The following is an 18,671-nucleotide window of genomic DNA, read 5'->3' on the forward strand; positions in this document are numbered from 1 at the left end:
GATGGGCGTAGGGTCGGCTACCTCGCGCAGAAATCATACATCACTTGGAGCATGTGTAATGTGTGCTGAAATGAGTCCCAAGCTTCAGACTGCATGTTTCATTCTCATCGAAATTTACAGAGTTAGGATAAGATTTCATAATTTATTTGGAATTTAGAGGATGCATTCCTCTGTTTACAAACTTTCCAGAACAAACTCTCTTGTCAGTGCTGCTGCAGTCCCATTAATAAGCCTGCAACTTAGGTAGTTTGAACTTTGATGATGATGAATAGGATAGTAATTTGTGATAGTAAAGATGATTAATAAAAATAATATTAAACATAATGACCATATTTTTTGTACTAATCATGGTAATAATTATAGTTATACAAATCATCATAATGGTAGCATTAATAATTCAAAATAATATTTACTTTCATTTATCATACTTAATTAGAACAGAGACTTGTACATTCTAAAACAGTCAGACCGCAGGTCCCTATGCTAATGAGCAAAAAGGCCAGATTCATCCAAATCATCTCATGGCTGAATCCTCCTCCTTGCAAAATCTCCTGATTCGTGAGATTTTCTTTCTCTAAGAATTTACCTGTTTTAACCTCAAGTCAAATGAAATATTATTGCACCATCAGATAGAGTAAATGTTACTCTTTCATATTGGTCATTTATTTTGTATACAATATTTTGTTAAATAAGTAAATTTCTGGCCTGAAAATGTGCCTCAAAACTGAATTTTCTTCCTCTGTTTTCTTTTGCAAATTGAGCAAAACTTTTTATTTTGAGCCTCAATGATATCTATATCACCATAAAGCTGAACTTCTGTACTTTCTCACAATGCCACTCTTGATATGCGGCACCTTTTAATCGGGTCAAGATCACACTTTTCCCACCAAGGTACAAGACGAGATTTCTGAAATTTTGTACTTGCATGAAATCCAGAGTTCTGATTGGCTTGATAAGGTTCACAGAACAACAGGCGCGGTGTATTTGAGGAGATTACTACATGGGATGTGTGACCTTCCCATGAACCCAGGCACTGGAACCGTCGGAATTTGCAGTGTGAGGTCTCTTTGACCAATCAGAGTGCAGCATTCTTGTTTTCAAGCTGCTTTATGTACTTGGCAAATGAAAAGTGTGATCTTGACCCGATTAAACCAATTCTTATTTTGAAACCTATATAATTTTAAAGCATACATATTCAGCTTTATCATGATCTAAAAATCATTTGGGCTCAAACAAAAATAAAGTGTGAAAATAGCAGCTTTTGTCAGGTGAAAATAATTATTTTGTAGCATATTTTAGATCAAAATTTTAACCTATATTACAAAATCTTTGAATAAATTCAAACACATGACCTGAAAGAATGATTCTTCTTCTTTACAATGATACCAAATTCATGAAATTTGATGCACAATTAGAGCAGCAATGACCGAATGAAAAGAGGTGTTTTGGTCCGCATCAAGCTCATTAAATATGCAAAACATCTCAAGTCATGAATATCACTTGGATGAAAGAAGCCACTTTCTTGGGACCTGCCGTCTGACTGAAAAACATTTATTTAGATGAATCGTTAATGGATGAATTTGAAAATGAATATACTTTGAAATTGTAAGATTTTTCTTTACAGATTTATGTTTATTTTCTATAAATACTTACCTTCAATCATGCTTTTCAGAATGCATCAAATATATCTACTTATCTCAGTTTTCACACATTTAGTATTAAGGCTATACAGAATCCTGATTATTTTCTGATTGAACTTTCATTGAATCTTCATATTCAACAGAATGCTTGTGAAATCCTTAATGAACGATTGAAACCATTCAAGGATGCCAACCCATCAGGAGCCTGGGAGCAATGGGTAAGCTAATATCTTTCAGACAAGTACTTTTAAAAAGCTAATGGAATTTATTCTTAAATTCAGGTTAATTTAATTTGTTGTTAAAGAATGGGTAGCCATTTGTGACTTTGAATATCTAACTGCAGAGGTTCAATTAACCAGCATATGCGGAGTTCAATTCCTTCATGTCTAGAAATAATATGTGTCCAAGTTTTCTTTACCATTAAAGCATGGAGAATGAAAACGGAAAATTTTAGAAACCTACAATGTAATGAAATGTACAGTCTTGTATGCTTTTGGAGACAGTACTTCAGTAATCAAACATACTTTATTTTTTATTCAGGTATTTGCTGCATATTGTGCCAAAGTCAGTTTATCTGCTACTGGATTCCATAGGTGAGGACTATTGTGTACTGACAAATTGATCATATGCATAAATTGCAAATCATATGAGATAACTGAAATCTGACCATGCAGTTAAAAAATAAGAATATCATTCTGTTTTAACATATCACTCTGCTGTTTGTTCACCTAATCTTTCCCTAGGCCTTATACTTGGTTTGTATGTATTAATGGTAGTTTATTGTTAACTTTATTTATATTGAACAACGCCTACTTAGCTTGTTTTACGCGAGCAAATGGGAGACTGAATGTCAAACATTCGTACCGTTGCACACACGACGTACCATCCAAAATGTACCGTCCCGGCTTTAGGAGTTGACGTCACCAATTCATTGCGCTCAGTAAATAGTGAAGGTGAAATATGCGTATAGCCTGCTGGCTAAATGCGCAATGCTGCCCGAGGTGCATTTCGCTTTCAAAATTGCTCCCTTTTCATAGATTACTGCAGGGAAAAACTCTAGGTTTTTTTTCATATTTTCGCTAAACTCTGAGGCGTTGTACACAAATAGCGAATATTATTATTCGTGCAATGGTGCAAGATTCCACATTCGGTGAAAGAAAGAGACGCTCTATTCAACTCGGCTAATGCCTCCTTGAATAGAGCATCTTTCTTTCACCTCATGCGAAATCTTGCACTATGGCACTCATACCTATTTGCTATTTGTATATATATTGTACTTACATATTCTGATGAGTAATATCTATGTTTATTGTCAATTGCTATGTATGCTCCATTGTTACCACAGATTTCTTTTTTTATTATTCATTTTTATCATATACATTTTTTGGGGTGAAGAAAGAATTTACAATGAGTGATTGAGAGTGACCATAAAATGCTAGATTATATTACCATTATGCATTTATTGCTTATTTCTGTTCAAATTTCAGTTTTGTGTTTTAAATTTTTACCTGCCCTATTCTAGACTGGAAGGTATGGACTGGGACTGGCAAACCAAGAAGGGGAATCCGTATGCTTACGACACATACGGGGTGGGCGTGTCACAGGTTGAGATAGATTGCCTTACCGGTGAGCATAGTCTTCTTCGTACAGACCTCGTGCTGGAGATTGGAAAGAGTATCAATCCCGCTCTCGATATCGGACAGGTAAATATTGCTGAAATAAAAAGCCTGTTTATAAAAATTAAGCAAATAGAAAAGGGAAGTGGTGTTTTTTAGGAAGATGGTCTTTATGGACTTGTCTCGTAACACAAAGCTTGATTGATTGATCATTTGTGGGGCTGATTTAATTCTACAATGATGCATTAACATTCATTAACTGTTGTATATGACAAATAATAATAATAAAAAAAGGAGACCTACAGGTAATTTTGCCAGTAAATTGCCAATTCATCTACTGCCAACTTGTACACTCACCACATGGTCTACTTTCATTTAGTATAATGCCATTCCGTCCATCTACATTTTGTCTAACAACCATTTGGTCCAATCATCACTTTGTCTAATCACTAATTCGTCTATGACCATTTCATCTCATAACCAGTCGGTGTAGTATCCATTTCATTTTCATTTTGCACAATTAACACCTAGTCCAATTAGACCAAATGGTATATGGACTAAATGGCTATTGGACCAACTGGTTATTAGACGAAATGGTGAATGGACGAATTGGCAATTAGACCATGTGGATAGTGAACGAACTGATGGTAGACCAAATGGTAGTAGACGAGTCGGCAATTGGACGAATTGGCATTAGACGAATTGGAAATAAACCATTCTGCCTAATTTGAATCTCTTGGGACTACAAAAGTCTGCTCGACTTAAAAGATGTTATGCATATTCTGGTCTGAAATATGCATTTGAGTTAGGCGATGATTTGACTTATGAAAGGTCGACTTTATATGCAGAGTCTACTGTATATTGCTAAACTCCCTACCCTCACACCAAACTGCTAATCAGATTTTACACTGTAATATAGGAAACTATGCCTGTTCTGTCCAGGGTCATCATCTTATTCTTGTTTTCATCATTATTTTCATTATCATCTTCATCATCATCATCCTCAGTCATCATCAATATCATCATCATCATCAATATCATCATCATCATTACATCATCATTGTCATCATCATCATAATCATCATCATTATCATCATCTTCATCATCACCATGACCACATTGTTATGATATCAATACAAATATTGATAAGAATAGCATCATACCGGTATATAAATTATTTGATCACAGATCGAAGGAGGCTTCATCCAGGCATATGGATACTTCACCATGGAACAGGTTAAGATGTCTCGAGAGGGCGCCCTACTCACCCAAGTCCCGCAGACCTATAAGATCCCCTTAGCATCGGACATACCGGCTGAATTCAACGTGACGTTGCTGAGGGAAGGCTTGGATAATATCAACACTGTGTACTCATCGAAGGTCAGTATCATCAAAGATCTTTCATTTATATTTGTGAGGGAATCTGAAGGTGAACTGTAGTTAAGAGAAAGGGGAATTGATGAAACATTTCGCTTTTAATTGTAATTAAAAAGACATTTATGGTACTGAAGATCTACATCCAAGTCTTTGAAAGATCACTTCTGGCAACTGGCATCATGTTTGGAGAATGAGGATCAGAAATGTTTTCAAAGTTTAAGCCAAATTTTTACACCAGGGGCCCGTTTCATAAAGGACTTGCAACTGTTGTAACTTTGCCATTATGGCAACTACCATGGAAACCTTGATTATGATTGGCTGCTGAGCCCTGTTACCATGGTAGTTGCCATTATGGCAAAGTTACAAGTTGCAAGTCCTTTATGAAACGAGCCCCAGATTTTTTGTGGTCCCATTGATATACCTGCTTCTGTGTGCCATAGTGTACAATTACTTTGAAGAAAAAATGGAATGAATTATCACTTCAATAATCTTTCAGTATCATACAAGACACCTAGGTTTCTGTTGCTGTCTGGACTTTTGGCAACTTCCCTCAGAAAATCATCCAACAGTAACTCCCACTAGAAATAAATTGTTTTGACAAATTAATCCCATATACTTTGAAGCACATACACTTGTAACTCCTCGAATTCTCTTGATTCATTACTACTATTTTTTATTTTCTTGTCTAGGCCGTAGGAGAATGTTCTATGGTATTGGCCATCTCTGTGCCTTTTGCCATCAAGCATGCCATCACATCAGTACGACAGGATCTCGGGATGGTGGGTCCATTCACACTCAACTCTCCAGCTACACTAGAAGAAATTGGAATGGCCTGCGGAGGCAACAAATTGATCAAATGTGAAAGGAGCTCAAATGATGAAGAATGAAGGTGTACAGGTATGTGGGTCCATTCACACTCAACTCTCCTGCTACAGTAGAAGAAATTAGAATGGCCTGTGGAGGCAGCACATTAATCAAATGTGAAGAATAAAGATGTACAGGTATGTGGTTTCATAGATTCTATGGACAGAAGTGGACAGGAGAGGAGGAACGATAGCTCAGTCCGTCGAGCCGGGGTTTCTGATTCCGGTGACCCGGGTTCAATTCCCACTTGGTGGACTAGTGCCTTTTGGTATGGCATCTATCCACATTACTACTACTAGGTCCCTCGGAGAGGACCTGGTTGCTTGCTTACATGCATTCATGCTTTCTTAGCAGTCAAGGTAAAAAAAAATGGCTTCAAACTTTTCTTGTTCGGTAATCGGTGGGAATATAATGCTTTACTACATGATGTACTTTTGACCAAATATACAACAATATCTGTAGTGTGTGAATTTATACTTGGAACATAAGGGTTGAATGGAATCTTTACTTCATATCATACTCCTTTTATATCATATTTATATATTTATTCATATACTGAGAGTCTAATATTTGTGGGAATGTTTTGTTTTCTAAAGTATTGTAAATGACTTTGTTTCAAAGGCTTTTGAATTCTTTCACAGTATTGAAGTCAGAAAAGACATCATATAACTGATATTTCTTTTGCAATTTCCTGTTGGATATTACCCCCCCCAAAAAAAAAAATGGAATACTGAGATTAAATTGAGAAATACACATTCTTTCCTTTTTAAATGCAGTTTTTCTGTTAGAAATGCCCCTGTTCTCCCCGTGGGAAGATATGCCATATGTCATTTTGGATGGATAATCATCCTAAATGATCATGCAAGATTATTAGCAATCATGTGTAATTTTTCTTTTTATGTCCAAACTTTTTTTGAACTCACATGGTATGGTGAATGCTTTTCCATGAAATTTATGAAAGTGGTATTCTTTCTTATTACTTTCCGAATTTCAAATTATGATGTTAATCTTATTACTGTTATTCAATACATTTATAGCAATCAACACAGATTTATATTTCTGTAGATTCTCATATTTAGTATTAATTTTTGATATTGATGAATGTGTTTGGTACTCAAATTTGATAATAATGCATTTAAAAAACTGTGTGTGAAAGGAAGCCTTACCTTGTAATATGTGTGCTGATAGAACTATAATGGGTTTTCTAATTGGATGTTTATAACATGTCTAGTCCTTGTGGTTTGCATAGACTTGTAAATGGATAGCTTCAAGAAATCATGATATGGATCATATTTTACTGTTAGATAATGTACAATGTCTATGGGAATTATTTTTACACTATACATTTTTTAAAATGAGGAGATGAACTATGCTAGAAATAAAATATGAATCCTAATCTGGCTTTTGTGAAAGATGATGAATCGCATATCATAAGACAGAGAAAATTTTGGAATTTGTGATCAGTCATGATGGAATTATGATGAATCATGACATATGATAATTCATGTTTCGAGACATTTCTGTGATTGTTGGGGCATAGCTTGCCATGCTTCAATTATCATGATTTAAAATGTTTGTTGGTATTTACTATTATCCATTTTTACAGGAAGTGAAGTATGAAATATGAATCTCATGGCAACTTTCTACAAATGTCTATCAGGCAACATTCATCCAAAATTAGTTAGTAAAATGAGTCAAAACAATTTAGATACAAATAAATGTATAACAAAAGGATATCATCTAATCTTTCTGAAAAGAAGAAGTATAAATTTTGACCATTGAAGTATTGTGAATTACACTTCATTGATCACAGCAAGGTCTGAAAAAACTTTTTGGTTATTTTCTTTTAAAGATATCATGATAATTTGGAGTTTAACAAATATATCAGATATATCTGAAAATAAAATGATGTGTCTGAGAGGTAGTTTTACCTCTTTTTGTAGAATGTTATTTTTTTGTAAAATATAATGCCTGCCAAAAATTGTAATATTGCTATTAATGTTTGATTTTTGGGTTGGGTTTCTATTTATTTAGATCTATCTCCATCTGCCTGCCTGCTCACTTGCTCTTGGGGGTGCCCCTTGGTTTTTGTCTTGCCTGCATAGCAGAGAGACGATAGGCGCCGCTTTTCCGACTCAGTTTGTTTTCTTAGACAAACTCTCACAAAGCGTACCATCCAAAGGAATTTCCCTTTGCCATTAACAAATAAATTTATAGTTACTACTAAATTGCCCCTCCCTCTCTTTCTCTGTCCCCCTAATTATACCGCCTTTCTCATTCCCTTTATCTCCCCTCCCAAACTATTACTTCGATTTCTCAACTTTCTTTTTCCTATTTATTTTTCCCCCTCCTGCTCCTCCTCCTCTTTCTTTTCTCCTCCTGCTTCTTCTGTCTCTGCATTTCTCTCTTTCTTTCTCTCTCTTTTGCACAGAATGAAATGAACAAATTTCAAAGATGACAATTATATTTTTGTCTTTTTCTGCATTTATATTATATGTAATGTATAGAAACATAATTTTTTTTACATTAGTTTAGTTCCCATATCATTAATTAAATTTGCTTCAATTTTGCTTCATTTCATGTTCATTATGTATTTTTTTCTTAGTTTGATTACATATTTTTGTATTGAATGAAGAGTAAATTGAAGTTGAAGAGAAAAGGCTTTCAAGAAAGATCATGATCGTCACTATGAAGACACATACATGACAATCTAATAGAACCAAGTTTGATTTATTTTAATCCACCATTTGCAATTTGCTTAAACATTGCACTGGTATAAACATATTTTGTTCAAGTCAAGGAAAAATGTATTATCACTCCTTTCAATATGTTTGTTGTAATACATCAAGTCATATACTACATTTTATAGAGGATAGAACAATTTGAAGATATTGGAATGGGGCTTTATAAAAAAAAAACATTGATCAGATTGGTGGATATTATTCATGGGGGTCAAAATTGTAATTTGCAACTGGTTTGTTTTGTAATCATTAAGAATTAAAAAACAAACAAATACTTCAGCTCTTGTTCCCTATAGTACATGTATTTGAAACAAAACCAACTGAATTAATGGACAAAAAATGAATCTAATTCCAGAAAAAAATATAAGACATTTTGTTCAGTATGTCAATGCCATAGTGAAGGAAATACTTATTGCGAATACTGATCAAATTTTTTATTGATTATACATTATCGTCCCATTTCACGCGTATATTCGTAGATAGAATATACTAAATCAATGTATAATATTATAATACTGCTGTGATGTACATTCAACAACTGTATGTTGATCGTTGAGAGCAATATGTGCAGATTGACTTTACCGTCTTTAATACAACCATTCGGAGCTCAGAACCTGTAAATCATCAATTCATTTCAGCTTCTGTTTTGCTTTGTTTGATTTTGACCTCTGTGATTCTTGCATTTGTTCTTAAGTATAAGACAAAAAAATATATATATATATTTTGAGCATGTCTTTATATCCTGTGCCATATTGATATATTTTTAGTTCGAGACAGTGCTTCTTAGATACAATAGAAACAAGCTTCTTTATCTATCCTTTTAATTGTGAAATTCCAATGAGGCAGATTACGGCATGCTCCTGTTTTGTATCATGACAGTAGAAAAAAACCAACCATTCTGCTGAAAAAATTCGTCACATTTCATAAGGCAACATATAATTGTCCGAAATACATTATATACATTCAGTAAAATAATGAACAAGTATAAATAAGAGGTTTATGAAAAGCTGAACAAAAAAATGTACAATCTGTAAACTTTTGACATAAACTTAAAAACTATTTACAAGGTACAAAAATTAACATTTACACATCTTAAGAGTTTTAAATTTGGAACATGGAACCCTATTTCAGCATTAATTGTTTCTTTGCGGTTATATATCAATAGTTATTTCATAAAAAAAAGACAAAGGTCCTTTTGAGCTATATAATTAAAATAGCTAGACTAAGAACTGTAAATTACTAAGTGAACAAAATATTAGATTGTATCACGTCTATAAAATCATTCACTTTGATGTTGAAAGCTCATAGGTCTATTACAAAATAGTTTATTATCAGCAAGGAACAAATTGCTTGAACGTTTATGATCCTTTCTCAATATAAATATGACCTTCCATAATATGGCTCGGTATTTTAATTCTTTTGGGTGTGTGTTTTCGTACATCTTGAACATCTCATTGCTCTTTTTCTTTGTTAAACCGATTTTCTTCCCTTCTGATTTTGATCATATCCAATTTCTCTTATCCTCATTTTCTCCTTATCCGATCCCCTCCATGCTTACTTTCATAGAAAAGTGTCGCCTCTTTTGCAGCAATTAAACATTTACATAAACACTACAACAAAATGACCATATCATTCTCTGGAGAAGTCTGAATTTTACCAGCCCAATTTTGAGGTATTTTCACTATGAAATGTAGTCTTTTGTAAGTTTTATGCTATTTTCACCAAAAAACTGGGCTGGAAGAATGAAAGTTTCCCCTTAAAAATATGAGCATTTTTTACAGTGAAGATTATAAAGTACTGATATTTTAAATACAGCATCCATGTTCTTTATCCTAAAATCATATAGTAATAATAAACATATATACAAAAAATTATGATTTTAGATCAATAAACAGCATAGCAACAAATCGAAAACTTTGACATTATAAAGTGATATGAAAACACAATCGTCCCAAAGCAGACAAGGACCATATCGTGATAAAGAAGACAGTCAAATTCACCTGCCCTGAAATATTACTTAAAATAGTGCTTCAAGGTGAGAAAAAAAAATTTACTTTGCATGACACCACGCAGCTACGATTTGACTCTGTTTTTAGTCAAAGTGACTAATTTCTGTGTTACTTTGACTCGCATTTGAGTGATCTTCAGCTGATGCACACCATTCTGAGTCTAATAATTTCACAATCCGAGTCACTTCATATAAGTCGGAGTTGACTCCCAGCTGACGCCATTCTGAGTCAAATTTGACTCCGCAGAAATAAGAGTGTATGCAGACTGGACTACCCTTCTCAAATGGCAATTCAAAGTGCACACAAATAGTTTATTTATGTGAGAAAATAAAAATTTATGCACAAAACGATTGTCAAATACATTTAGAAACAAACAATGTCATTTGTCCCAAAATTACAAGCCTAGCAATAATACATCAATGCCTGCAGCTACATAATTACACTCCAAATTACAGAATTAAAATCAATCAAAACACTTATCTGTTGAAGGAATATTAGATATTAAATTCTAAAATGTATAGATTTGAATCAAAATCTAGACGAGTCCCCATATACTGTCATAACAGTAACCCTATATAGGATTGGTTTTTAATTTATAGCGAACCAGTTTTCTAGAATGACTATGATGCTATGATCTCATTGATACTAATGCACACAATAAAGATATACATAAACATAGATATGATAGTGAAGAAGTAAGTGGACCACTGCTTTCTGATGTCGTTGTGGAGATCATGGTTACTTCAGCTCGTAGTTTACCAGGCTGAGGATCCAGCTCCTCGTTCTTTTCTGTGCAGCCCATCCAGTCGACTCCAAAGTTTCGCGGGAAACCGAGATCGACTTGCCCTAGAGATTCGTCGAATTGCCAATATCGGCGATGACGTATAAAGTATGTATTCCATGAATAACCTAGTCGAGGTGGTAGGAAAACAAGAGAAATTAGTACATGTATCACAATAGTTTTGTTTAAAGACAATCTATTGCACACTACATATGAATTTGAATTTTATTTATAATCATTATGAGTATAAATCTCATATCAGTTTCAAAATAGCACATGAGTATTGATTTGGGAGGATTTTAACTTATACTTTTTTAATGGGAACATAGAATTTGTCGCTTCTGTGCCCCCTGACCCACATGCCGTTCCCGCATTTCTTTGCATGTTCATGTACTGTAATTTTTTTATTCTAATGTAATGTGTATGTACTTTTTATATTGGTCAAATAAATAATAATAATAATAATAAAGAACTTTAAAAAGAGAAGCCTGTTTGCTGACTGATGACAAAATAGCATGCCAAAATAAAAGGCCTCTTTGTAGGCTTTTTAAAAAGCTTCCTTCTCAAAGTTGAGAATTATAACTTCTTTGCCATAGTATACAAAGTAAAGGTTAAGTACAACACACAAAAAAATGAATACATCTTATTAACAAGCAGAACACTGAAATTTTGTCGATTCGGAAGTGAAAAAAGCAATTAGACATTTTAAAATTTTGCTTAATTTACAAAGGCAGGCAGTCATTCAGAGAAATTGAATTTATTTTGAATCTGGAAGCTGAACTATTTGAATCTCATTAGATTAAAATTTGAATCATTAACCTTTAAATTCAAATCCACAAGGTTTAAATCTAAATCCTGGTAACTTTTCACAGCCAATCTGAATCAGGTTTTTAAAAAAGTAACAACCCCTACCATAATCCTTTATCTTACCGTCATAGTGCCTGAATACTGCATCAATATTGTTTGGCACTCCAAACCAGTTTTCCTTGATCGGTTTTGGATAACCTTTATCCATTCGGTTATCGTACTCATCATATCGCCAGTAGATTTCCCCTTTGAAGAAATAAGTCTTTCCGGTCCGACCCCAAGGTAAAGCCCCATCCACATCGGCGGGTAATCCGAGTTCATGGAGCGGACGTGGGTAATTCGGTTCCATATCGACTCCTTCATATATCCAATAATGAGAACCTAATGTAATTTGGGAAATATAGAAATAATTACATCAATTTCAAAGTGACGATTCAAGCAATTAAATTTTTGCATTGTAAAAAGATTTAGATTTATTTTTGTGAGAAGACATCTATTCATTTATCATAATGCCTGTATAATGGTTTTGGAGACTTACTGAAATGAAAGAGTGATATCATCTGAATTTCTTTTTTTTTTATTAAATGCCTTTTAGAGTAATAGATTCAGATTTTTATGCTGATATTCTGAAGTCAGGTTTAACTTAGACCATGGTCTAACTCTGTGCTAAAATTCTTTTGCTTAGCGTGCTCTTTCCTAACTCGTGAATGGTGAAGAAAGTTATCTTATTTATCTTCCCGAAACAGTTAAGAATGATTTTAGCGAAAAATTAGCTGATACATTTATATCATATTGCTGGAGATTTATGCAACTATTGGCTGACCATGGTTAAACTACAACTTTAAACCAGAGTTTAAATTAAACCAGACTTCAGAATATGGGCCTTAAAATATATCCATGTATGTACCTTTTAGAAAGACTATTTTTCCATCATGTCTCTCATATGCTGCATCTATCTTGGGTGGAAGACCGTGCCAAAACTGACCCATCTCTACAGGGTACCCTTCTAGAGGCTTGCCTTGTTCTCGCATCCTCCAAAAATTCTTACCCTAGGGAGAGAAAAAGGGTAATTAGTATATCATTCATTTGTTCACTGTTAATTCATTTATTTATTCATTCATTCACTTTTGTATTTTATTAACTTTATTTCATATTTCTATTCATTCATTTCATTAGTTCATTCGTTCGTTCATTCACTCATTCATGCATTAACACTATCATTTCACCTGCTTATTTAATTATGATCATGTATTCATTTATTCACATTTTCATTGTATTCAATTTATACTGTATTTCTACTACAACTACTGCTGCTACTTCTACTACCAGTACTAGCACTACTACTACAAGTAGTAGCAGTAATATTAGTTATGCTATAACAATGGTAATGATACAAATCATAATGATAAGAATAACGATAGTGATGACGATGTTTATCATGATCATGATAATACTATCAAGATGAATGAATAAAACAAGTATTAATGATAATGAATGATATTATCAATAACAATGGCAATGATAATATTAATAATAGTAACAATAACAATACCACATTTCAAACCTGAAGAAACAATTGAAATACTATACTATGAAATCCATTTACCTTGAAGAGAAACAATTCATTTCTAATGAATGCTACAGCATTGAAGCTTTTGCTACATCTTTCAACCTCTGGATCCGGTGGACTGGGTTGGGGACGTTGGGGTATATACCGATCACCTGGTCGAGGCTCAGAGTTTATACCTGTAGAATTTGGAAGTTCAAATTAGTTGTTTGTATTATTCATTTAATCAAAAATTTACTTGCGTTTTATTCAATTACCTTTTGACTTACAAATCGTTTATTCATTATTATTATTATTATTACTGTTATTACTATTATTATTATTACTATTATTATTGTTAATATTATTAATTATTATCATTATTATTACTATAATTATCATTATTATTACTATTAATATCATCATCATCATCATGCCACCACCACCAAATACCTCTTAAATATACTAAATAAATTCCCTTTATAAACCAATAGACATATTCTGAAGGATGAAATAGTCCTCTTCTTAAGCATGGAAAAACTTCACATGTGAACTCCAATTATTATGAATGAAATACAAATGAAGGAATGAAATATCCCAAAGGGGTAGAGAATGTGAACACAGATTGCAATAGACTGATCCCACTGCTGCCACCAAGCCAATGGGAATGAATATAAAATTATAATCATGATAATCTCCCTCTCTTTTTCCAACAGTTCGAGATTGTGTTTAATTATATTCTGTGTGATAGTGGATCAGAGACCCCTCCCAACAAACTTGTAGTTTTTCATTGGGGGTGGTAGGCTATTAAGTAGAATTTTTTTAAAAGACACAAACCTCTTTTGAATCCTGAAACCCTAATTTGTTTTGCCTTCCCCATCAAAAGGAAACTTTGTACTTTGTTTTATTCAAATTTCTTCTGTTGATTAGCAACGTCTCCACTCACCATAAATTGACTGTATCCCATGGAGGTCATCATATCCAAGACTGAACTCTGGATCGTAGGCTATATAGAAGGGCGCCATCAACGCCTGAATTTCGGAGGAGTGTCCCAAGCCCAGGCTATGGCCAAATTCGTGAGCTGCCACCATGAACAGATCGACTTTATCATCTAGATGAGCAAAACGAAACTCCAATGTTGAAATTAAAGAGCGACTTTCAAGTGATGAAAAATAAGAAAATAATACATAGCTTACTAAATGAACCAACATTGTTTAGAATTCAAACGAAAGTTCTGAGATTTAAACTGGATTGTTCTTAATTTATGATCTTCACTGCTTTAAAGTTGAACATAAGTGATTAGTTTTTTAAACTCATAAAGAACCAATCATATTTTCATCAAGAACCTTAAATTTTTGGTCATCTTGCTTTTTATTACTAATAAACTCTGGTGCCGCCCTTGATCCTTCATGACTAGGCCTATACTAGATCTTTAATGTCACAGAAACACCATCCTTCAAATAGAACCACTAATAAATTTTCTTTAAAATGTGAACCTGTGATTACCGTCAGACAAGAAAACGCTGAATATTTCACTGTCGTCGAAGTGGGCATCGCCGCCGATACCATTACCCGGGAAGTAGGCGTGTGCTAGCGTACCGCCATTGCCATCAAAGGCGACACCGTCACCATGGTCGTATTCAGAGAACTGTATATGGATGTCGCCGGGCACGTTGTATACGCGACGAAAGGTCAGTGGTGTGACGTCACTCCAGACTTTAAAAGCGCGCTCGATGGCATCGACGATTTCCTCTTCCGTGAGGTCGGGGGTGAAGTTCAATATTCTGGAATGGAAATTCATTATAGTTTGTTTTAAAGTTGAATTACTAAAAATATACCATGGTCTGCATTGGTAGTCTACATTCAGAAAATGATCTTTTTTTTAAAGAGAAAGTATTAATTTTGAATCAGCAGTTACTTGAAAACAATATTACTCTTAAGGAAAATCTGCACCTTTTAAAAAGCCAGATACCCTAACCTAAATCCTAATCCTCGCATTCTGAACAAAAACCATATAACAACATTAACACTTCAAAGATATTGAGACAGGATTTGGCGCCCAAACAAATCTACAAAACCAATATCATTCATTAGGCCTCTTTCCAGTATATATTTTTTTATACATTACATTTGTCTTCATCTCAGGAAATAAACTTTTTATTAGAGTCATATTTTTATTAGACTAAAACGAAAAAGATTAAGAGAGGAATATATGAGGAGAATCATAGAAACATTTTTTTGTAATAAAAATAATTTCAATCATCCCAACTCTGCAATATCTTTACCTATATGTGACGTCTTGATGATCCCACTTATCCCCAGAATCGGAGTATCTCTTGAACCGGGTTTGATCCTCATCACCTCGCTGGATAACATCCGGCATACCGCATCGCGGATAGGACATTAACCGACTGGTCTCCTCATCCATTTGACCGGTTTCTGGCAAGCGGTAAAATTGTTGAAAGTTTCGAATGGCTGCATGGTAATCTTCTAATCGTCGTATAGTACTGGCTTGAGGGTTATCATTTCTTATATAACCATATTTACGTAGATATGCCTGTCAGGAAACGAAAAAAATAAAAGATGAGAAAAGTAGACATCAACTTAGGATCATACTCAAAGAGCGAAAATGAACGGTGTCATTTCGAGAAGCATCTTGTCAAATTATTGAAGATCCTTTATAACTCAATAAATAGACATCCCCGATCAAAGCGAAGGAAAAAATAAATATTTTGAGAAAATGAAGAAATATAATAATAAAAAAAAACAGGAAATTCGATATGCCAATAAAATAATTGTACATCGCTAATACATATCATAATCTATCACTAAACTTAACTCAGATTGTATAAGGTATATTATTTTTCAGAAAAAAAGTGTCACAACATTTTTATTTTGCACGAAACTGCACGGCAATATTTTCTATACTTATAACGTTCGCTCGTCATGATTACAGTATATTTTTATAAGCAAAATAAAGTCAGCAGGAAAGAAATCAAAATAAAGTGTAACAATTTTGCAGAACCGTAATGATGTAAATGTATTTTGATGAGCTATTCCAATAACTTAAGAGGGTTTTCCCTTTCTTGCTGCGCTCGATCACAATGAATTTATACAAACAAAATGAATTCTTCATATAGAAATTCCTACATATTTCTCAATTATAAAATGTTTAGCATTGGATTTAATGGATAATTTTAGAACAAGAGCAATGTAGGCTTATAGGGTGTTAGTCGGACTTAGTCCATCGACAAGTCTCCATCAATTTGAGTGGAATCGAATATAATGACCAGCATGTATATTATTATCTCCGCCTTATAAGGTGTAATAATTATCACAATACCCCTGCTCAGATTTTGGCTTAATCAAGCAAAGGAATCACCCTCATGGCCTGTCACAAAATTAGATGAAACGTAGGCTAAATGACTTTAGGGACTTAACCACATTTTAATTGACCGAAGTGACTGATGCTTATTAATAGCTTGGAATGAGCAAATACTTAATTGCCAAGGGAAATTAGAAGTGTCCCATTGGCTAATACGGAACATCTCTCGCTCGCCCAACACTCAGAATCAAACAAGTTATGTGGACAGTGTCACTTAAGTAGAATAAGTTTCAATGAGAGGGATATTAAGTCGTCCTATATAAAGGAAATCAACCCCTCACTAGCAAAAGTCCGGAATCAATTAGGTCAGTTTGTGACACCAAAGTTCGGTCATTCAGATCAACAAATTATAATTCTAATCACCAAAGATATTTTATGTAAAAGAAAATCACGTTGTTTGCGTTAATTTGCAAAGCTTAGTTTAGCTTAGTGGATCGTTGTAAAATGACAAAACTTTTGCAGTTTCGTATACGAAGTCTTAAAGGAGAAGAGAAGACATATTGATGAATTAATAAATTGGTTTCTATAAATCGCATAAGCCTATACGAAACGCTTGTGAATCATTTGATATATCAATACTGCTACCTATAAAGATATAACATTGCTAAATTTAAAAAAAATGTGATCACAAACCATTAGGGTGAATAAAATATAATATTGTGATAGATTTTAACATACTATCCACACAAAAAAAATCATATTTTATCCTTTACCAAATCAGTTCCTCTCTTGATATCTTCTTCTTCCTCGGTTGGACTCGAGGGTGTGGCAGCTACCCAAGCCCCCCCCCCCCCCCACACACACACCCCATCTCTAATCGGCAGGGAAAACCATACTTTATATAATTATCATGCACATCGCTATATCTGGGGAGCGTTTCATCAATATTTTCATCCGACAAGTTGTCAGATCTTACATCTTTCCATGATTTTGATTGGCTGAGAGGCACTGTTCCTATGGTAACTGTCGGATAAAATGGGACTTGTCGGATAAAACGTCTGACAAGTCCTTTCATGAAACGCCCCCCAGTCTGACTGCGCGTCTTGTTCTCGTGCTCATTCTCTTTCTCCATTTTTCTTGTGATCGAACATTATTGTAGGAAGTCATAATTATACTTTAAACCTTAATTACGATTTTTAATTCATCCACTGTCAAGAATTGATTATTTTTTCTCAATCAATGTGTCTGACTTTCATTCTGTGTATGTTTGCACTTCATAAATATAAATTGGATATATATTTAAAGCGTTTCAGTTTTTAAAGGGGAATGAAACCTTGGAACAAGTAGGCTTCTGTCGAAACAGAAAAATCAAAGAATGAGAAAAAAATAAAGTTTGAGAAAAATCGGCAAATAATGAGAAAGTTATGAGCATTTGAATATTGCAATCACTAATCTTTGGAGATCCTCCTATTGGCAATGCGACAAGGATGTGTGATGTCACATGTGAACAACTTTCCCTTTGAAGGACTATAAAATAGCCCCAAAACGTCTCTTTTTGCTTTTTCTTATGGTGATACAAACTCTTTATCCATGATGTATTCTTTAAAAATATGTAGTACATGCCCTCCTATAAAAAGAATACATGATCTACTGATAAATGTGATAAAATAGGCAGTTAAAGTGAAATATATACTATTAAAAGAATGGGGAGAGTTGTTCACAAGTGACATCACACATTTTTGTCGCATTGCCAATATGAGGATCTCCATAGCATTAGTGATCGCAATATTCAAATGCTTATAACTTTCTCATTATTTATCCGATTTTTCTCAAACTTTCGTTGATCTGTCTCTTTGATTTTTCTGTTTTCATACAAGCTATCTTATTCCAAAGATTTCATTCTCCTTTAAAATTCTCCTTTAAAAAGACACCATCCATCATGGTCATATTGTGACGATTTTTCTC

The 18,671-nt window shown here is 33.8% G+C and overlaps 2 protein-coding genes across 2 annotated transcripts in view; one reads left to right on the top strand and one right to left on the bottom strand.

The window, feature by feature from the left end:
* The window catches only part of LOC129254440 (xanthine dehydrogenase/oxidase-like), a 35,817-nt gene extending 27,300 nt beyond the window's left edge, over window positions 1-8,517 (top strand). Inside the window, exons 29-33 of the mRNA XM_064115060.1 lie at window positions 1,784-1,858; window positions 2,181-2,233; window positions 3,163-3,343; window positions 4,445-4,636; window positions 5,323-8,517. Coding sequence (XP_063971130.1) covers window positions 1,784-1,858; window positions 2,181-2,233; window positions 3,163-3,343; window positions 4,445-4,636; window positions 5,323-5,520 — 699 coding nt within the window. The 3' untranslated portion in view covers window positions 5,521-8,517. The remainder of the gene's footprint in view (window positions 1-1,783; window positions 1,859-2,180; window positions 2,234-3,162; window positions 3,344-4,444; window positions 4,637-5,322) is intronic.
* Window positions 7,197-15,932, bottom strand: LOC129273105 (72 kDa type IV collagenase-like). The gene is made up of 7 exons (XM_064115068.1): window positions 15,667-15,932; window positions 14,888-15,165; window positions 14,328-14,492; window positions 13,442-13,581; window positions 12,743-12,884; window positions 11,959-12,216; window positions 7,197-11,156 (listed from the first exon to the last, which is right to left on the bottom strand). Exons 1-7 carry the CDS (start codon window positions 15,807-15,809, stop codon window positions 10,876-10,878), a joined length of 1,407 nt encoding a protein of 468 aa, XP_063971138.1. The 5' UTR covers window positions 15,810-15,932; the 3' UTR covers window positions 7,197-10,875.
* Between the last annotated feature and the right edge of the window lie 2,739 nt (window positions 15,933-18,671).

The sequence above is a fragment of the Lytechinus pictus genome, chromosome 2, assembly GCF_037042905.1.
Source record: "Lytechinus pictus isolate F3 Inbred chromosome 2, Lp3.0, whole genome shotgun sequence".
Classification (NCBI taxonomy): Eukaryota; Metazoa; Echinodermata; class Echinoidea; order Temnopleuroida; family Toxopneustidae; genus Lytechinus; species Lytechinus pictus.